The following is a 21,347-nucleotide window of genomic DNA, read 5'->3' on the forward strand; positions in this document are numbered from 1 at the left end:
ATAAAATCCACATCCTAAAAAAACATCTTGGTTGTTTCACAAGCAAATCTCCACTAGAGATAGATGTGGAGTTCAGGTGCATTTAATGAGCGAATGCCACAACAAAAAAAAAAGTACAAAAACGAATACAGTTGTTATTTCAAGACAATACTGTGTTTCAAACTCCAATACATCTATTCCAAAATTTTACAGAGTTCCAGGATTGGTAGCGATATATTTCAAATATATTTCATATCTCAAATGCGCAGTATGAATAAGGTTAGGCAGGAATTGTAAGTATTTTTAGGTGATGAAAGTGAAAATCTAGAAACATCAGCAACCTTGTTAAAAATAATTTAAGTTAAGTTTAAAAATAATGTTTGTTTTTTTTTAAATCATAGTGAATTCAGCTCTAAAGACCAAGGAAAAGGTGAAATGTGTAACTGCATGAACACTGGTGTGTGGATGTGTTTGTTTCTCACATTGTACTTCTGAAAAAAGGTGAGGTAGCGAATAACTCCAACCCAAACCAATAATGTTGAGGTGCCCAAGAGGATCCCACACTCATCGTAGGATGAGAGGTTCTGAGGGTTGAAACAAAGTATCATGAAGTATCAGTGCTGATTGTGGCGATCCAACGCAATGCATCCATATACATAAAGATTTCAAAATGTCAATTTTCTGAAGCTGACAGTCATCTATGCTGACTGACCTTTAGCTCAATGCCAATCTTGATGAAGGAGCCTGTGATAGTTAGCACATCGCTAATGATGAGCAGAATATACCATCCGTTAATAAACTCCATTCTGTCTCCCCAACAAACATCACGCTTCAGAGAGGTCTTAAAGTACTTCACAAACTCCTGAAGAGAAAATACAAGACAGAATGTTAGGACAGGATTCGCTATATAATGATTGTCACATTAATGTGGATTTGTTTGATACAATGGCTTACATTCTGAAGAATTATTCCTTTGATTATAGAGCGACCACAGAGGAGCAGAGAGAAAGCACACACCAATAAAACGGCCCCGTCAAACCACACACGAGCATAACTATCAGCTGGAGACAGAGAGACAGCATGAGTATAACATATATAGTGATTATCCACAATGTACAAAAATGATGATGTGAGGTAGTGTCTTACCGTGTCCAGACACACTTGGGTCTTTACACTCCTTAATGGAGGCCTGATTATCAAGACTGATCTTAACTTTACCACTGTGGGCCTTGTTATCCAGCAGAATCTGAACATAAAATAGGATCAATTACATAAAAATTATTACAGAAATATATAACATTGTTATGCTTAAAATAATAAATGACTTTTAAAAATACAGTATAAATTACAAATTGGAAATAGAAAATGTAGATATACTGGGTCAAAACTAAAATTACAGATAAAGAGTTTTCTTTTATAGGCATTTAAAATTACATATTCTTTAAATAATGCATTTTAATATTTTATAATTCTACGAATATAAATAAATAAATAAATGACATATATGAATTATTATTAGTTATACACTAACATACTTGGCAAATTGGAAACAAAATCTAGACATACTGCTCAAAACTAAAGGATATATATTTTATATTTTTCTATACAAGATCTATATATGCAAATATAAATACAAAGTTATAATTTTATATACAAAAATCAAGAGAAATGTATAACACTACTAGCTATGCACCAAAATGAAATTTTCCCCAAATTGGAAACAGAAAATCTAGATACACTGGGCTGAAACCGATTTTTTTTTAATTAAAAAGCATAAAAAGTATAGACATTTTAAATGACATTTAAATAATTCATATATATATATATATTTTTTTTAAATTCTATTTTTATATTCCATTAACAGCTCTGTTAAAGGGCTTGTTTTCTTAAAATATTTACATTTATATTTTAGGTTTTTTTTTTTTCCTTGAGTGAAAGCAGCATTTTATGTGGAAACTCACCGTAATGAAGAAAGTGTAACAGTCAGGAATTTCATTGTGGATGATGGTCTGAAGATTTATAGCCTTCAACTGGAACTGTATGGTGACATTAATGAGCCTGAGAAAGAGTTTGTTAATATCAGAGTTTTATTATCAATGGAAATTTCTGAGAAGGAACAACTTGCTTAAAAAATCCAGTTGAACTTACTTGTGAAACTTGAGGGTGAAGTTCCTGTAATCAAGGCCCAGACCGGGTGTGGGAGCGGACAATGGGTTCACTCCGATACAGTCTACAGAGAGGAAGAGAGAAATTCATTACCAACTAAACCAGCCTCAGTGACTGACAAAGTCATCAGGAGACAAGTTTGGTCAACAGCAAGATTTCTTTTAGATTTACATTAGAAAGTGATTCCTGTGGTACACTCAGTAACAAGGAACTGCAAGTGCAAAACAATGTGCAAAAGAGGAAATAACAAGATCTTTTAGTTTCATCAAGTTCATCGACTAACAAACAAACCAAAAAATGAGTTCCCTTTCGAACGGTCTCTCCCATTGCGTTAATCACACTATGGGGAGACTCCTGTTAACTCCAATACTGAAGCCTGATTTGAACACGTTCGTGGAGCTGCACGAACCAATGACGCTTCAAACCACCAAAAGGGGTGGAGCTGACTGCTATATAAGTCAGCTCTGAGTGCCATTTCGTCACAATTTTCTCCTTCAGTGGCAAAGATCATCTCCTCGCTGACTCTGCAAGCAAAAAGCCGAAGAGAAGAGAAGAAAGAAGCTCAGCCTCCTGCTCACCGCCATGTGAATAAGCCACCGGCAGCGGAAGAAGCTCGACGCATTCCCCTGTGACCATCCGGCTTTTAAAAAGAGCATATTTTCTGAGCAAATTTCCACTGCAACGTTGTTGCAAATGTCGCGCCGCAAGTGTGGCTTAAAGGTAACCCCTGCACGATGCAGATGGGTACGGTGAATGCATTGCCTGTCTGGACAGCGCCCACGCAGAGGCTGCGCTCACCAAGGCAGAATGTTCTCACTGCGAGAGCTTGAGTCTCACTGAAGAAGTCTCACGCCCGCTCTCCATCCCTATGCTCAACAATGCTTGAAAAACTCAGACCACTTGCCATCCGGCTTCAGGCATGGAAAGCTATCCCGGATATGTCAAGTTGGGTTCTAAACATCATAGAACGAGGTTACTCGCTTCAAGTCAAGTCAAGTCAAGTCACCTTTATTTATATAGCGCTTTTAACAATACAGATTGTGTCAAAGCAACTGAACAGCATTAATTAGGAAAATAGTGTGTCAATAATGCAAAATGACAATAGTAAACACAAATTTTTCAGTTAAAGGCAGTTCATCATTGAATTCAGCGATGTCATCATCCAGCTCAGTTCAGTCTAAATAGTATCTTTGCAATCATTTGCAATCAAGTCAACGATATCGCTGGAAATGAAGTGTCCCCAACTAAGCAAGCCAGAGGCGACAGCGGCAAGGAACCAAAACTCCATCGGTGACATTCACTCAATTCGCTCGCAGGCCACCTTGCTTCAGAGGTATTATTCAAACTTCGGTACGGGACAGCGATGCTCATGTTCCAAAGTGCAAACGTTGCATGCAAAGGGAGCCGTAGAAACAGTTCCTCTAGCGAACAGCGAGTTGGGCTTTTACAGACGCTACTTCCTCGTTCCCAAAAAAGATGGCGGGCTCAGGCCCATTCTCGATCTCAGCCATCTGAATCGCTCACTCATGAGACGGCCGTTCAAGATGTTGACTTTGAAACAGATCCTCGCGCAAGTATGCACCGGGGACTGGTTTATATTGGTGGATCTGAAAGACACTTAGTTTCACACCCAGACAGCCCCCCAGCACAGAACGTTCTTGAGATTCGCATTCGAGGGAGTGGCCTATCAATATACAGTCCTGCCATTCAGATTGTCTCTGGCCCCACGCACTTTTACGAAGTGTGTAGGCTCTCTCCCATCCGAGACAGATGGGAATGCGCATCTTGAATTACCTCGACGATTGGCTGGTTTTAGCCAGATCAGAACGGGAACTCATCGCTCACAGGTTGCTGCTGCTCAGCCACCAGGAGCGGCTTGGGTTGAAAATCAATTTAGCCAAGAGTTAAAGCTTGTCTCCCAGTCAGCGAGTAGTCTTTCTGGGGACAGTTATCGATTCTGCCAAGGTGCGGGCATGGATTACCCGGAACGCTCCCTGATAGTTCAGCGGCTAGTGACATCATTCAAGCTGGGGACTTCACATTCCTTCAGGGCTTTCCAGAGGATGCTCGGCCTCATGTCGGCCGCTTCCTCTGTGATTTCTCTGGGCCTGCTACACTTGCAGCCCCTTCAGTATTGGCTCAAAGCTTGGCACCTGGGACGTTTTCATCTCTGGGTAACCCACCGTTGCATCAGAGCTGTGGCCCCTTGGAAAACTTCTTGCCTGACCTCCAGAAGGAAGGTGGTCATGACAGATGCCTCCAACTCGGGTTGGGGAGCTCTAAGACCGGCGTTAAGCTCCTGGTCAAACCTGGAGCAACGCTTACACATCAACTACCTTGAGATGATGGCGGTTTTTCTAGCCCTAAAAACCTTCCTGACCTGGGCTCACAGAGTGGTTTCGTTCTGAACTTGCTTATAACATGGCGCAAGTGGATGCGTTCCCCACAGCGTGATTAATGCAACGGGAGAGACCGTTCGAAAGGGATCGCTCCGGTTACTTACGTAACCTCAGTTCCCTGAGATAAGGGAACGGGCATTGCGTGAGCTGCTGTGCTATAAGGCTGCATGCGAGTTGACGACTGTCGCTTCAGTCGAAATATTCTGATGAAATGGCACTCAGAGCCGACTTATATAGCAGTCAGCTCCACCCCTTTTGGTGGGCTGAAGCACCATTAGTTCGTGCAGCTACAAGAGCGTGATCAAATCAGGCTTCAGTATCAGAGTAAACAGGAGTTTCCCCATAGTGTGATTAACGCAACGCTCTTTCCTCAGGGAACCGAGATTATGTAAGTAACCGGAGCATTTATAAGTGCTAGAAAATTAATATTTAAAGTTCATTAAATCTTTGCCTTGATCCTACTTGATCCTAACATCTGTTCTGGTTAAAACAATTACTAAAATAAGAACAGGAACAAACTGGGAGGAAAAAGAGGCTGGAAAACTCACCTGTGACCACATGCGGATCGATGTTGAAGGTGTCGTTAGCTGGGTCAATCCTGCCTTTTTTATAATACTGTTGACACAGAGAGAGCGCACTTCCATTCACACCGACATTATACACATACGCATAACGGCCCACTGTCTTCTCTGGCAAAGCCAGGTACTGAAAGACAAGTGAAAAGAATTGGTGTTATATAAGTCGATAAAAAATAAACATGACCATACATGACCAAACTCCAGCTGGGAAAGGCAGAATAGCTTCTATAGAAGATTAATATGGTTTTTCATAAACATATACATTTTAAAAAGAATTTAAAATAGACTTAAGTTTTACAGACAAAAAAATAAGATTCTTTTAAAAGACAGATTAAATGTAAGCCAACTTGTGCTATGACTACTCTGTGCTCACTACCCAAATATATCCATCAAAATATATGAATTAGCAAATTGATACATTACCTGTTCTATTGTGTAAAACATGTGGTCATAAACATCACCCTGTGTGTAAACAGCAAGTGCATCATTTGAATCATCATAGTCTTTGATAAAAAGGTGTTTAAACGAGGCTGTGTTTTCCTCCTTAAACGTCACCGCCATCTCATTGCTTAAGCCAAAAAGTACCAGCTAGAGATAATGAAACAGCAAAAAAGAGAGGATTTTTTAAAATAACAATTGATAAGCGCCAAATGAGACCAAAAACTGGTTGTATATATATATATATACTTTTTAAATATAAATATCCAATTACATAATATTACATACATATTATTATTATTATATAAATATGAATGTATTATTATAAGCAATAAATCAATATCTATTTTATGTATATAATACTTTTTCAGAGGAAACAAGTAAAAATGTCACATATGTATGCGTGTATATATATTTTTTTCTTGTTTCCTCCAAATAAGTTTTATGTATGCATACATAAAATAGATACTAATTTATTGCTTTCTAACTATTGCTTTACTGTATATATATATATATATATATACACACACACACACACACACACTCATAGTTTTGTTATTCTATTTATTTTATTTATTCTTGTGTATCAGTCAGCTGAATATTTTGTAAGGGCCACATTTTAAAAATGTCCTTTCAATGAGCACTGAACGATGGGATCTTGGTTTCAAAGTGTGGCTTAAAACTCTACAAGACTAATTAATGCTTACTAGCCAACCTATGAAACTCTGTGATACTTCAGAGTGCAGAACCAAAGGTTAATTTAGATGGGCCCACAGTAGGGCACATCATAGTGGTTAAAGAATAATTTGGGGGTAAAACTGAGACTTTGAGCTGCAATGCTTACTTTAGTGAGTATATAAGCTGTAGAAAGAAAATAACACTAGAAAGAAATTCTAAGAAAAGAGATTCATTTTAAATACCTGTATAGTTACTATAAGAATCTTCAGTATTTGCAAAACCAGTTTAAAAGGTTTTCGGCCTTTGGCTTGGTACTTTTCACAGGGACTCATGAAGAAATATTTTAACTTCCTGCGCAATGCTTCCTCTTCTTGGTCAGCACCTATCCAGCCACCTGCAACTGGGAACGACCTTGGGTTGCTATACTCATCCCTGCAGTCATTCAAACCATAGCCTGTCACCGGAAACAGTAGCCTATCCTCTTCTGAAAGAGAAAGAAAGACACAGATAGTACCAGTGGGATACAACACAATGTAAATTGTCTCTTTGTTTCAAAACTCATATTCTAATACCCTTTCAATTACATTCACATAAATGTTTACATTTTATTTATATTTATTTATTTATTTTGAGATAAATCAATACTTTCATTCACCAAGGATGCATTAAATTGATTAAAAGACAGTGAAGAAATTTACAATGATAAAAATGATTTCCATTTCAAATAAATGTTTTTTTTTGTTTTTTTTTAAAGAATCCTGAAAAGCATGCATCACAGTTTGTGCACAAAAACAAGCAGCAGCACAACTGTTTTCAACTGGGACAATAACAAAAAGTGATTCTTGAGCAGCAAATCAGCATATTGGAATGATTTCTGATGGATCATGTGACACTGAAGACTGGAGTAATGATGCAGAAAATTCAGCTTTGCATCACTAGGTTTAAATTACACTTATAAATTACGCTTACCCTACATACTTGTTAATTCAATTTGAATCAAAGTTCATACTTAGATCACCAGGACACAGTGGTGAACTTGTCTTTAAAGTGACAGACAGACTGAAAGAGAAGACGACCTCAACTAGAGCCTAATTAGGACATGAACTTCATTCTATGTCAGCCAGAGATCGCCTATACGTGCACAACCCGAAACTTGAGATCTGATGAGCGTTCTCTTCTTTAAAGTGATGCGAGATCACTTGAGAAATTCTAAAGGTTTTGAAACAGTGGCTGGGTAGATTGTCAAAGACCTCTCGAAAAGAATACAAAATTGCCAAGCCTTCATCGTTGACCTGCAATGCAGCAAATCTTAATGCTTCACTCCATAGCGAGTTTTGTGAAAGGGCCTTAAGGCTGGTTAGCTTGGTTAGTTTGTCAAGGACACATCTTTAAATTAGCATGACTGATTTGTGAATGAATGTTGGATTTCATTCCAGTCTCAAAGCTCTGTGAGTTTAACAAAACATTATCAGCTTGTCTTTATTTCTCACAATGAAAAAGTGTCAAAAACCACAATACTGCCTATGCACTTCCTGTACTGCTGTTCTGTAAAACACAGTCAAAAAATATGCTTTGCTTCTTTCTTTCTCTACAAATCACTGACTAAACACTTCCCAAAAGCATTTCTAAGTCTGAAACTACCAGAAATATGACTTTTGAAAATGGTGGCTAAAATATAAGCAGGTTTTTCTTGTGCAATTCTGTAAAGATTTTTGTTCAAACCAAAATGGTAAGTGATTCATTCAGTCCTGTGTTTTTTTATGCAGGAGCTCTACCACAATGACCATCTCAATTACATGACTATAAACAAAGAACTGCCAAGATTATGGCAGGTATTTCATTGAGTAAATTATAATCACACAAAGCTATATATTGTTCACTTTGGTGAAAAATCAAATTGCAATTTGTCTGATAAAAACTGTGTTTGTGATTTAAAATTCAATAAAAAGGTTTACTGTGTTTGTAGGCTGGACAAATTGTATAATGTAATACATTGCATTATATTATTACTAAATAAAAATATGACAAAATAAATATTAATTTTGCAATATTTCACTGTAAAATAAAAAAGCAAGGAAAAAAAACTCTTTTGTTGACAACATCCAATTTATAAGTGCTTCTCATTACAAGTTAAGGGAAGATGGTTGGTACATGTTTCTTTGCTTTGAAACGTGTTGTGTATATATTTATATAATTAAATAACAGACGATTTGATAATGGTATTAAGCCATATTAATTTCTGCTTTATTGAGATTATCACAGCTACACGCCTACATATGTAACGGAAATATGGTGGAACACCATTTTTCATGCCTCATAAATCACAATCCAGAGTGACAGCGTCTAATCTAGGCTGAACGGAAAGTGAAATACAAAAGACAATAGTAAGTGGGTCAGCCACTTAAATGAGATTAATGATCACAACGTGTGCGGGCTGACAAATGGGAAATTTCATGCTGTTACTGCACAGCAGAAAAGTACAGACTGGTGGACGAAATGCACTCATAGGCTTCCTTTAAGTTCCTGCACTGTTCACACTGAGTATCCAAGTTGCCGTGATTTCCCTGATTTCTTTACTTTCTTGAACATCTGACCTGCCGATGAAACTCATGAAACTCTACCTATTGGCTCTCATTGTTCTCACTAATCAAAACCATCATTGTTCATCTAGCAGCAAATCTGTGTGCCGGTCTGTCCGAGCCGAGCCACTGGAATCTTGCCTTAAAACACAATGCCTCAAATGCGCCACATTCTTGCTACTGTATAACAGGAACATTTCAATGTAATCTAGTGAAGTGATAGGAAAAGCAAAACTGCAGTGGATATGGGTGATTGAAGCCGCTCATGAGCCTTAGACTACAAGTGATAGAGTCAATCAAATGCCGAAAAATAAACTGAAAAATCTCATCCATCCAGTTTTACAGGTAGCCATGTTTTTGAGCACAGGCATACATTGGCTCCTCACACGCTCTTGCTTTCATAATAAGTCAAGGGTATGACTATCAGCATGTTATAATCACAGATGACATCAAGGTTTGTCATTCTGCCTGAGCCGCCCATGAACTACACTCACAACACAAGAAATGTAAAAATTTGGGGGTACATAAGGTCACACAATTATGAATTTAAATATTATGAAAATCTTGGGATGCACTGAAATGTCAGCAACCAAAAAAAATTCAGATGACAAAAAAAGAATTGATTTTGGCCAAAGTGGTTTTGAAGGGCTGCTATTACTGACCAAAACACTAATTTTTTTCGAGCACAAAATATGGATAATCTACAACAGCTGAACTTGTAAGCTTTGTGGACAGAACACACTTCACTGTGACCAAAAATAATGATAGAATAGCAGTATGTAAAATTTGTTTGGTTGAAATATTGAGACGTGTCTCATTGCCTACTATGACTGACTACTTTATTTTTGGTTTTGGTTTTTAGCTAAATGAAAAATGTAAGTTTGGTTTCAGTAAAAAAAAAAAAAAAAAAAATGGTGCAACACTAGAAAAAGTATTCTCAAGATATTTTTCTTGTATATAAAACTACTGGGAGACATTTATTTAGAAAATCACTAACACTTAAAAAAAGAAGTGTTGTTTAAAAGTTTAAATTCTATTAACTTGAGCACCACATTTATTTATTTTTTATGTGCTGCAACAGATGCAAGGGCAACAGCCAAACATGTTCATCTTGCGCATGCCTTTCAAAGAAAAACAATTGAAAAGCTGTAAATGTGAAAAGGCTTTCTGTGAGAACGTTCCCTATGCAACTGATTTATTGATTTGTAGACAACGTGTATGTAACGTGATGTATGTAATCGCAAACCATCTTACTTCCGTAATTTTCTGCAAACCTATTTTTGAGAGAAACTGCATAATTACTGAGAAAAAAAAAATGTAGGACTTGCTCAATTGTGAATTGATTGGATGTTGATAAGTGGGTATTACATTACATTAATTAAAATTTTCTTTAATAAATCCTAAATAGGTTTTTGACTATTGGTTACATGTAATCGCAAACCATCTTACTTCCGTAATTTTCTGTAAACATATTTTTGAGAGAAACTGCATAATTACTGAGAAAAAAAAAAATGTAGGACTTGCTCAATTGTGAATTGATTGGATGTTGATAAGTGGGTATTACATTACATTAATTAAAATTTTCTTTAATAAATCCTAAATAGGTTTTTGACTATTGGTTAACATTATCAAATAACCAGTATAAAGTATTTTCAGTTGCTAAAGATTACAAAGATGTTTTTTCTTTCTTTTTTAAATAACATTCGACATAGACCAAGAACTAAGACAAAAATATGAAAGCAAATACCAGATTTTTTTTTTTTACTTAATGTTTACTTAAAAACAGCCCAACAGTCACTTGGTCATTATAAACCAAGTGAAATGAAAATTAAAACAGGTGGCAAATGTAGTTATAATTCCCAGCATGTTTTATGACTCCATAAGCACATTATGGTGTTACAGTAGAAATAAGGTCAATGGGACACAAATGAGGAAGAAAATACGAAAACAAGCAAGTGGAAAATAAATCACATACACAATGCATGTACTAACACAGCAGTCTATCCAGCCTCGTGATGAAATACTGAATCATCCAAACCACAAAATCCTTAACAACAAACGTCAATAGGGCTATTGGCAAACAGGAAAGGCAAGGATGCCTGAGGAGAACAAAGGTAAGAGATGCAAGTCATTGCAAACTCCACACAAATGCCTACTCTGCATTTTAGGGGGGAGCAATCCTGATCAATGGTAGTTATGGCCCCGAGCATAAATGAAACTGTACATGGTGACCACACGAATCTGCATTACGAACGAAGGTTCACTAAGTTTGCACAATGCTCGAAACGGAATATTTATATGGGCTCTGTTGAGGGTGTAGGACAGGAAAGACTGTTACTGACAATTATTACATGAATCATCATAATGGCACTTGCAACACACATACCAAAGCAGCCATTTATTTACCTCTAGAACAATAAAATTTTGCGAGACTAAGACTAAAAAGTAGCCACTGCGCTCGTGACCACTAATGCTCAGTCTAGACTCCTGTGTCTTTGACATTTGATATTTTTGTGCACAATATATAATACACACATTCACAATACAGAAAATAAACGAACTATTCTGTACTCCATTCCATAAAAATACAGGACTATATTTCCACTCTTGCGGTCTAACACCCCATCGACACACCGAAACTCACCGGAGGAAACATGATTGACTTTATTCGCGTCCACCTCGGCCATGTCAGCGATTTAAAATCCCGCGTAGAGGCCGTCGGCATTAAAATCCCAGTTTAATTCACAGTACAACAGGACCCGAATCTGTTCAACAGGCTTGTTTTGCCCCTCAGTGGTTGATTGAAGGGTTCCTCTCCGGTTACCACATGTTTACAAGCGTCCACTCGCGAGCAGCACAGACAACTTCTGATGAGGTCATGTGGCCAGACAACATCATGTGACAAACTCTGACGCTGCGGACTGAGGTGTGCCATAAAACTTTCATGGTGTTGGCGTGTGTGTGGATACTGTAAACAGAGCTTGTTGTGTATTATTCACATTAAGTGATATGTGATAGTGGAAAAGGGAGTTCTTTGTGGATGTATTCTCAATTCTACTTTGAAATAAATCAGATGATCACTAGAATGCTAGAACACTAATGTACCATTTGATTTTCTCTATTTTAAAAAGGACATTGCATTATCCTTCATATATTAAAACATATTAAACTATATTACGTTTAATTTACAGCTGTATTATGTTTTATATGTTCTGTTTTTCTTATATTTAACGATCACAAATTATAAAAATAGTTTGAAAGGTTGTTCATATATACAGTTCATATATACAGCCACAAAAGTGAGTACACCCCTAAGTGAAAATGTCCAAATTGGGACACCACCATGCTTGACTGTAGGCAAGACACGCTTGACACCATCTGAACCAAATACGTTTATCTTGGTCTCATCAGACCACAGGACATGGTTCCAGTAATCCATGTCCTTAGTCTATTCATTGATTTGTTTATTAAAGTGGATGCTAGATTTTTCAATATATACAGAATAATATCTTATTTTTTATTGGGTTTGACCTATATTGAGTGAAAAAAAGAATACCTTTTGAGAAAATGGAAGCAGGAACCTGCACTCAAACTTACATCTCTGAACATGTTTAACATATTAATCTTTTATTTTTCAGTTTTGTAGCCTGTTTTGTCACAGTACTCAAGAATCAGTGTGAAACATATGACTTATAGGGAACAGTTTGTGCTGATTTTTTACAACATGACACCATTTACAGGAAATCAAGACACTACTAAACGCCATGATTACACTTAATTACACAAAACTGCTAAATCCAGTTCCTGACAAAATTTCCCTACTATTTACTAGTTATTGTTACTGCAATAAAACTGTTGTAACTGTCATTAAAAAGAAAAACAAAGTATTACATTATGTCAGAGTATTAATAATATCTATAATTATTATGGAAATCTATAATCATAATAATAATGTAATCATTATGCTATGTAAGTATTAACAATAACTGTTGTAACTACTGTACAGCTTTTAGGCATAAAATATTGTTATCATGGTACGTTTTTGTAAGGGACAATATTTCCTCCTCTCTCCTTGCGGTTGACAAAATCTTTATTATATTGTGTGATGAAAAATGAAACAACATGAACAAATGAAACATTTACACATACATAGAACAATCCTCTATAATACAGACATCAAGAAGCCCAAATGTAATTATTCATGCTGTAAATAAAACTTCTCTGCTACCGCTAGTTCAGATTTTTCATTTAGACATATGTACACTGTCTGCACAATTTTGTGATATACTGAAGGAACTAAGAGTTAAAGGTGTATGTAATTTTTTTTTTTCACACAACTTCAGTGCAGTGATACTCAATTCCACTGAGATCCAAGCCTAAATTCAGTAATTATTTAATTGATAATTTATTACAATTTATTCATGTCTTATTATGGGACATGTGTAAAATTCACAGATAATAACCTTCACTGCATTAGTGTATCAGTAAAGACATCATTTTACACTGGACTAATGAGGTGACTGTGTTGATGTGGCTTGTCCTCAGCAATCATTTGTAACATCATTAAAAATAGGACAGCCAGAGACAGACTTGATGTTATTTTGAGATCTGTGCTAGATGCAGTGAATTTGTTATCAAAGCTATAAAAATGAGTGTGGGGGGGACAATGTTGAAACTCCAGACTCAATGCTAAAACTTGAGACTCGGTGAAGTAAGCAATCTGCTATCTGCCATCAAGAGATTTATCACGAGCAATGACTGCCTCATCAAACTTGATCATCAGTGTGGTTCCCTTGTGCCAGTGGACAGTGACTTTGGCTGGGAAGCCACTGTGGGTTAGGATAGCCTCCACGATGCCACCGGTGAAGGCTGCACAGTTCAAAGTGCTGTTCTCTTTCGGTACTGAAATGTAGGCATTGATCAAAGGCTCCTTTTCAATGATGTAGTACGTTTTGTCATCATCGTTGGCTTGTTCCAGTTTGTCTGCTTCCTTGCCGAATAATGCTTTCCATACGTTAACCTAGGAAGAAAGAAACAGAATTAACACCGTAGGCTATGTAAACTTTGAAGGAATTAGTTCACCCAAAAATGAAAACACGCTGAAAATGTACTCACCCTCAGGCCAGCCAAGATGTAGATGAGCTTGTTTCTTCATCAAAACAGATTTGGAGAAATTTAGCATTACATCGCTTGCTCAACAGTGGATCCTCTGCAGTGATGGACTGGAATGGTGTGAATTACTGTGATGTTTTTATCAGTTCTTTGGACTCTAATTCTGACGGCACCCATTCACTGGTGAGCAAATAATGTAATGCTAAATTTCTCCAAATCTAAATAAACCAACATCTCTGATTCTGTCATTTTACATTTTTAGGTGAACTATTCCTGCAACCAAAAATGATCTACAATCTGTAAACAAATAAACAGTAATACCTTAATAAAGAGAAGTATGTTTAAAACTTTGGTCTCTCTTTTTCCATTTTTCTCCCTCATCACAAGAACATCCAGTAGGCTGGCTCCAACACCTTGACCCATGTCTGCCAGCCGGGCCTGGAGCTCCGACACCGAGTACACGCGGCTCTGGCAGTACTGCACCATCTCAGAGAAGAGCAGCGCGAACGCACTCACGCTCACCTCGGTTTTGGGGCGCGTGAGCGAGCGCTCGAGGATCGCAGATTTGCCTCGCGTGAAGCGCACCTCCATTCCGTCCACACCGAAACTGAATCACAATCTGAATTAAAGAACGAACGTGCCTGAGTCCTGGAATATAAACAATTTAGTGTTATAAACCAGCATATTATGATCTGCAAATAAATATTTAGGAATACATAAATGTCAGTTAACCTTAGAATTAATTGATTTGTCATGCATTGTAGCGTTTATCATGTAATACTGGTCTCTGATTACATTATGTGGCTTCTTGATTATATAGGGACTGAATAATACACCGAACGAGCCACCTTGTAAAGAAATTATGAAATTATAAAGCAGGTAGGTATCACAATCAAAGCATATTTCATTGCTTAGCGTTTACCTTGTGTTTTGGGTTTCAGTTCCAGAAGCGTGAAGCCAAGATTAGTGGAAATCCTCGCACTACCCTTGTGACCGGATATTTTCAATATAAAAGTAGGACGGGAAATAACAATGACTTTACGTTTTCGAAATGAAGCATAGTGTTTTGTAGTGGTAAGAGTTTTGGAAATGTAATTTTTTTTGTTTTCATTTTCGAAAAGCATTTTCTAACAAAATGATGATTCAGCGGCAACGACTTTTATTTTAAAGTCATTTAAAAGTTACTGGCCAGGATGTACAGTGCGTGATGTGCTTGTAAATAGTAACTAAACTTGAAGAGGACAGGCGATTTATATCCCTCGACGTAAGTTTGCAATTAATTTGGAAAGCGGAACTATATAATTAACATATTTTATACAGATATATTTTCTCTTCACGTTCCAGGACAGTTTAGGAGCATAACAGCTCCTGAATTTATACTTCTATATCTGTTAGTTAGTCTGAATGTCTTACATGCATGTCATGTTCAGATGAATAAGGTTAGAGTACCTTCCGAACATTTACAAATATGTTTTTCAATTAAACATACGTTTCTCCTTATCTTGTAAGGGGGTTTAAACTGCACTGCAAGGTGTGAGAATGCTTCCTGCCTTCACGAGCCTCGGACACTTTTCCACAACTACGATGAGGAGAGCAGGTAAGAAAATGTATTGAATTTAATTCAATTTAATATTTAGTTTTTTGAAAATTTACAAAGGTTAATATTCATCATAGTTGCTTGAAAATCAACTATTTATAGAATATACATGAATGAATGTAACTAATTATGACTCTTCTATATTTTGACACAGCGTCTGAGTTTCGAATGACTGTCCCGTGGGGAGAGGTGAGAGGTCAGGTTTGGGGTCCTTCTAATGGTCGTCCCGTGCTGTGCTTGCACGGTTGGGCTGACAACTGCGGGACATTCAGTACCCTGATTCCACTGCTTCCTAAAGGTGTAGTGTTTGATTCCAGAGGATTTATTAACATTATGAAGGTCCACATGGATAAATTCATTCTTACATACCTCATCCACAAACATCAATGTGAAACTGGTTCTCAATTTCTCTGTTTTTCTCCACATCTCTCCCAGACTGGAGATTCGTAGCCATTGACTTTCCAGGTCATGGTCTCTCGTCTCATAGGCCTGATGGATGCCTTTACACCTTCCCTTTGTATGTGGCAGATGTTCGGCGAGTTGTAGAAGGTTTGAAGCAACTCAGCCTTTGTTACAAACCATTAATGATTCATCTTCATTACAAAAAAAAAAAAAAGAACAGTATCTTTGCCTTACTTTCCAATCAAAATATCTAAAAATCCTTGGAACAAGATAAATGTACTTGAGAAGCAACACTGTTTGAAGTAAGAAGACTTGTCAAAGGTATAGGCTATTTAATTTCAGTGCATTTTGGCAATTTGTTTTATGCATAAGCAAGTAAAAAAAACAAAACAAGTGGAAATAATACAAAATAAACATTCAAGATACAATCAATGAAAACAAGCCATAATAGATAATGCAGTGTTGCATGTAAAGTAAGTTGTTCTTGTTTGAATTTTTTTGTTATTTTTACTGAAAAGCAAGGCAAAAACTAATTTAAAACATACTGTAGGTGTGACCTGATTTTGTATTTTTTTTCTCCATTTGTTTGCAGCTCTTCAGTGGAAGCAATTCTCTATCATTGGACATAGTATGGGTGAGTCAACACTTCATTAACTGATAGAGGTCAAAGTTCTCTTTTGTGTGTGAAAGGTCAGAGGATCGATGCAAACCGTACGTTAACTGATGATAAATAATTTTATTGTGAAGCTGTGTTATTGTAGTGCTCTGTAAAGCCTTTATATTTTGTAGCCTTTCTTCAATGACATAAATGTATGTTAGTAGATCACTAAAAGGTCATTAGAAGGACACTCTGGGAGGCATGCCACAAACTTGTCTTCGTATTTCCCTACTATTTATAGCATCACCACTTCTCTAATGTCACCCTTATTCACGACCAGATGATGAGCGAGTTTGAGTACCTGCAGTATTATTTCTAGGATTTGAGCTTTAATGAATTAAAATATATTTTAAGACCGAAGATTTAAATATTCCACAGTAGGAAACAAGTGTGTGTTTTGAGTAATAACTTTGAATGAATTAAGGAGTTAGGTGTGGGTAAAGATATAGAAAAAAAGGTGAACAATTCATTAACATTACCTTACATAAATATATAATCAGAATTAATGCACAGTCTTGAAGTAACATAAAATAACTACAATAATATTATTAATAATTATTAGTATTCATATTATTGATAATACTTAAATGTAAAATAAATAATAATCATGGTTACTGGATAACACTGGAATATAAATGAAATTATAATTAAAAAATCAATACATTTCACAAATAAGTAACAAATAATCATGACATTCAAGTAAGTGGAAACTAATTTTGAACTGGGTTATTTATTTGTCAATTTACCATAATTTGATGTTTCTTTAACAGGTGGGAATGTGGCAGGAATAGTGAGTATCCATCATCATTTTTTCTATTTATGTAAATGTTATAGTTGTGTAATACAGTGTTTCTCAGCTGGTTTACTTCATGACCCAGATTTGACATAAAGGAAAAACCTATCACAGTACTGAAATGATGCAATGTAAACAAAAATGTCTTTAAATGATTTAATATTACAGTGAGCTGTAAAGGTCCAACAGTTTGCAACATTTTTAACATTTTGCTATCTTGCTATACATGAGTATAAGACTGGATAGCATTGTTTTTTATCTGCTGTCCTTGAGCGGATACATTTTGGTTTTTGCAACAGTTGAGAACAAAAGTTTTAGTAAATAAAGTCTCTGTAGTGTGTGATAACAGTTCCTTCTGGTTTTCCAGTTTAGTGCCTTGTACCCAGAGATGGTTGATGCTGTAGTTCTCTTGGATAATTATGGATACCTCCCAACACAAATGGTAACAATAAATGGAGCATGTTAGAGTCATTATTTGTAAATCATAGAGAAGACTACTTATTCAACATACATGCGGCAATGATAACAACATACATGTTTATTTGTCCTTCCTTAGACTGAGATGTTTAAGAACATGAGGAAAGGGATTAATGATCAAATCCACTATGACAACAAGACGGATGAGAGGAAAGAGAGGGTGTACACGTATGAGAAAGCCAAAGAAAGGTGAAGAATTCCTCACATTCAGCTACAGACAAATGTGTAGGTTATAGCACATCAGTGTTCTTGTTTCAGTTGAGTTTCAGCCACATTCTTTCCCACATTTTGAGTGTCTTATCTTTAAAATCACCCAAAATTCAAAATGGAAAACTTTTTTTTTTTTTCTTCGAAATATTGCAGTTTATTATAAATGATTTATCCTAGACAAAATCAAGTTGCACCCCACATTTTTTTTCTTATTCGAGAAACCATTTCACTTGATATATGTCACAATAGGGGAGTAAAGGTGATCACAACTTCCATTTAATGTCAACTTAAACTTTTTTCAAATTATTCCCCTTTAACTAAATATTTGCCATTTTCAAGTGTTGATTCATCATTTGTCCACCTCATATTGATTGCAAAGCTGAATTTTCAGCAACCCGTATCACATGATCCTTCAGAAATCATTCTAATATATTGATTTGCTGCTTGCAAAACATTTCTTGTTGTTATCAATGTTAAAAACAGTTGTTCTGCGTAATATTTTTGTGGTAACAGTGATACACTTTTTTCAGGGTTCTGTGATGAATAAAAAGTTCAAATGAACTGCATTTATTATTATTATTATTATTATTATTATTATTATCCTCTTTTAGATTGAAGGCTGCAAACCCCTCCCTTTCCGATCCGTCTGCAGACATTCTGTTAGAGCGAGCTGTCAGAGAAGTCGAGGGAGGTAAGACGTACAGCAATTGTATTCTCACTCTACAGACCTAGATTTTCTGACATTTAATTTTTTGTCTCTAAATTACTTCCTTTCTCTTAAAGGATTTGTGTTCTCCAGAGATTTCAGGATCAACTTGGTGAGCCATTTCAATATATTTATTCATTCCTTTACATTTCAGTTGTTTGTTTATTACTGATAACAAGATTTCATATTTAGTTTGACTGTTTGACCCATATTTATCTGTGACAGATCTGCAAAAAACTATATATATTATATATATACTATATTTATCATATACAGTAGTTTATTCCTTTTTTGTTGTGGTTTCTGCTATAAAAATGTCTTGTGTTTAGGAAGGAATGTGTAAAAACACACTATACACTTCATAATTTTGGTTTTGTTTCAGAAAAACATTGTGAATAATAATATAGAACAGTGCCTCCACATGTTGTCACTAGTTAAAGCCAGAGTGATGCTACTGCTGTGAGTTTACACACACACACACACACATACAAGTTTTCATAGTGTTCAAGAGAAACACTGTGCACATTTATCCACAATGCTCAAAATTAGAGATGCACGATTATTAAAATTCTGTCCAGTACTGATAAGATGATAATTATTTTCATGTTATGGCCAGAAACCAATAATTGGCAGATATTAAATTCTATAATATTTGTTTATTATCTCTAAATAAATTCTAAATAAAAAACTAAAAGTGAAAATCAGTCAATTTAAATGCTAAAAGTCAATTTAGGCATCATCACAACATTATAATGTACAGTATACTGGCCCCAAAAAAGCATTAAATCAAATATAAAATGCCAGAATGTCATTGTATTCGATAACAAGATATATAAACCTAGTGGCATCTGCGGACAATTGTATGAATGCATGTTAAGTGTGGCTTAAGTACATTTTAAATATATAGTTCAGTCATGAAACTCTAGATGGCGCAGGCTGGTGGGGTGTTAACGTAACTGATGATATTCAGAGAGTTAAACAACTTGGCACAAGCTGATTGGTTCATGCTGCATAGTTAAAAACACTATTTATCCACACAGCAGTTTTATACAATATCAGACTGCATTTGTGTCTTGCATTCATGTCTTGTGACATACCGTATTTGCCGCTTTGTTTCATAAGGAAAGATGTGTCTTTCTTCAGGGCAAAAGACGGTCTATTCAAAACGTTTACTCTACCTAATGGATATGGTGATTTGATTCAGAAGAGCTGGGTTGATCAAAAAGTGAGATGTGCACACATACACACAAACATAAGTGCAAAATGTCTGTCTGTTGTTAAGCAGAAATATCTTTCTCACTCCTCTGCAGGCCACCATTCTTAACATAGAAGGGGATCATCACATTCACCTCAACAAACCTGAGTCTGTAGCCTCCATAATCACTGATTTTCTTCAGTCACACAGTCCTGACGAAACAGAAAATCAGTCTTCCAAATTATAGCACACACATGCCAATTCAAATTATTCAAATAATGAAGTATACTGATTCAAAATATTCGCACCATTAACCAATTCTCGTAATTTTGTATGATACTGTGATGTTTTAAGTCAAATTAATTTTTTCAATTTACAAAAGGTGTTTTATTAGAAAATGTTCAGAACGTTTCCAGTATTTTCGCTATCCATTTGTCTTCCATTTTTAACAAGATGTTCAGTCCCTGCTGCTGGAAATCTCCCTCACAGCTTGATGTGACCACATTCACACCTCATAGTAGGTATGGTGTTTTTTGAGATGTGGACCGTGTTATATTGGCAAAATACAAAATAAATGCTGCTGACATACATTAATCAGTATTCAAAAAATAGATTTAGTGCTGAACTGGCTTTATGCATTACTAGATTTAATCTATTCAAAGAGAAGCTGGCTATATGGTATGAACTAAAGTTTTTTTTGAAGGCATGTATAGTAAATATTAACTAAAACATCTGTTCGTTGTTACTTTTGTTGTGATGAAGCAAAACTAAAGATTAAAGTGTGTAATGTAATTTGTGCAATAATTTGACCTTGTGCCATTATTGGGGCAAGTACGGTAATAGGTCTGTCACTATAAATTCTGAAGCTACAGTGGCCCAAAAAAGTATTTAGACAATTAAATCAGGTTTTAAAATGAATGAATGTTATTGAATTACACTGTAGTTCAAACGTTTATAATCGGTAATTATGTTTTTGAAAGGTGCTTTTATGCATACATTAAGAAAACAGTAATCACAGTAGTAAAACATTAATATTGTAAAATATTATTACTATTTAAATTAACTCTTCTTTTGATCCTTCAGAAATCATTCAAATATGCTGATTTGGTGCTCAAGAAACATTTCTTATTATTATCAATGTTGAAAACAGTTGCACTTTATTCAGGATTGTTTGATGAATAGAAAGTACAAAAGAACAGCATTTATTTGAAATAGAAATCTTTTGTAACTTTATAAATGCTTTGACTGTCACTCTTGAACAATTTAATGTATTCTTGCTGAATAAGTTTTTTTTTTTTTTTTTAAATCCTACTGACCCCAGAACTACTACTACTGAATAGTAGTATATATAAAAATACTAAACCAAATTTATTTATATCA

General features: G+C 35.7%; 3 protein-coding genes across 6 annotated transcripts in view; 1 reads left to right on the forward strand and 2 right to left on the reverse strand.

Annotated features, from left to right (window-relative positions):
* mcoln1a (mucolipin TRP cation channel 1a) overlaps positions 1–11,916 on the reverse strand; it is a 16,843-nt gene extending 4,927 nt beyond the window's left edge. Inside the window, exons 1-10 of the mRNA XM_016525752.1 lie at positions 11,462–11,916; positions 6,481–6,722; positions 5,546–5,710; positions 5,093–5,249; positions 2,128–2,209; positions 1,941–2,037; positions 1,126–1,225; positions 934–1,040; positions 692–841; positions 462–563 (exon numbers count right to left, since the gene is read on the reverse strand). Of these exons, the coding sequence (XP_016381238.1) occupies positions 462–563; positions 692–841; positions 934–1,040; positions 1,126–1,225; positions 1,941–2,037; positions 2,128–2,209; positions 5,093–5,249; positions 5,546–5,710; positions 6,481–6,722; positions 11,462–11,504 (1,245 nt within the window). The 5' untranslated portion in view covers positions 11,505–11,916. The remainder of the gene's footprint in view (positions 1–461; positions 564–691; positions 842–933; positions 1,041–1,125; positions 1,226–1,940; positions 2,038–2,127; positions 2,210–5,092; positions 5,250–5,545; positions 5,711–6,480; positions 6,723–11,461) is intronic.
* On the forward strand, positions 10,155–20,673 carry LOC107718629 (serine hydrolase-like protein). 3 transcript variants are annotated; one of them, XM_016525809.1, is made up of 14 exons: positions 14,992–15,193; positions 15,439–15,526; positions 15,681–15,824; positions 15,962–16,075; positions 16,521–16,562; positions 17,357–17,376; positions 17,747–17,821; positions 17,936–18,045; positions 18,678–18,757; positions 18,850–18,884; positions 19,155–19,231; positions 19,916–19,997; positions 20,083–20,233; positions 20,266–20,673. In XM_016525809.1, exons 2-13 carry the CDS (start codon positions 15,469–15,471, stop codon positions 20,212–20,214), a joined length of 969 nt encoding a protein of 322 aa, XP_016381295.1. In that variant the 5' UTR covers positions 14,992–15,193; positions 15,439–15,468; the 3' UTR covers positions 20,215–20,233; positions 20,266–20,673. The 3 variants fall into 3 exon arrangements, with proteins under 3 accessions (XP_016381303.1, XP_016381295.1, XP_016381287.1); XM_016525817.1 differs by lacking the exon at positions 14,992–15,193 and adding an exon at positions 10,155–10,166 and having other exon boundaries at positions 20,083–20,673; XM_016525801.1 differs by having other exon boundaries at positions 20,083–20,673.
* Positions 12,935–14,929, reverse strand: trappc5 (trafficking protein particle complex subunit 5). 2 transcript variants are annotated; one of them, XM_016525840.1, is made up of 4 exons: positions 14,852–14,881; positions 14,662–14,777; positions 14,251–14,577; positions 12,935–13,837 (listed from the first exon to the last, which is right to left on the reverse strand). In XM_016525840.1, exons 3-4 carry the CDS (start codon positions 14,518–14,520, stop codon positions 13,541–13,543), a joined length of 567 nt encoding a protein of 188 aa, XP_016381326.1. In that variant the 5' UTR covers positions 14,521–14,577; positions 14,662–14,777; positions 14,852–14,881; the 3' UTR covers positions 12,935–13,540. The 2 variants fall into 2 exon arrangements, with proteins under 2 accessions (XP_016381326.1, XP_016381318.1); XM_016525832.1 differs by lacking the exon at positions 14,662–14,777 and having other exon boundaries at positions 14,852–14,929.
* Positions 20,674–21,347: the final 674 nt, after the last annotated feature.

This window comes from Sinocyclocheilus rhinocerous, unplaced genomic scaffold (genome assembly GCF_001515625.1).
Source record: "Sinocyclocheilus rhinocerous isolate Xijiao unplaced genomic scaffold, SAMN03320098_v1.1 scaffold1334, whole genome shotgun sequence".
In the NCBI taxonomy this organism is placed as follows: Eukaryota; Metazoa; Chordata; class Actinopteri; order Cypriniformes; family Cyprinidae; genus Sinocyclocheilus; species Sinocyclocheilus rhinocerous.

Bases quoted from the DNA above. Each gene is read 5' to 3' on its own strand.
- trappc5 (XM_016525832.1), bottom strand. From the start codon at position 14,520: ATGGAGGTGCGCTTCACGCGAGGCAAATCTGCGATCCTCGAGCGCTCG. The intron at 13,838-14,250 runs GTATTACTGTTT...CTTTCTTCCTAG, and splicing joins ACATACTTCTCTTTATTAAG to GTTAACGTATGGAAAGCATT.
- LOC107718629 (XM_016525817.1), top strand. From the start codon at position 15,469: ATGCTTCCTGCCTTCACGAGCCTCGGACACTTTTCCACAACTACGATG. The intron at 17,377-17,746 runs GTGAGTATCCAT...CTGGTTTTCCAG, and splicing joins GTGGGAATGTGGCAGGAATA to TTTAGTGCCTTGTACCCAGA. The intron at 19,998-20,082 runs GTGAGATGTGCA...ACTCCTCTGCAG, and splicing joins AGAGCTGGGTTGATCAAAAA to GCCACCATTCTTAACATAGA.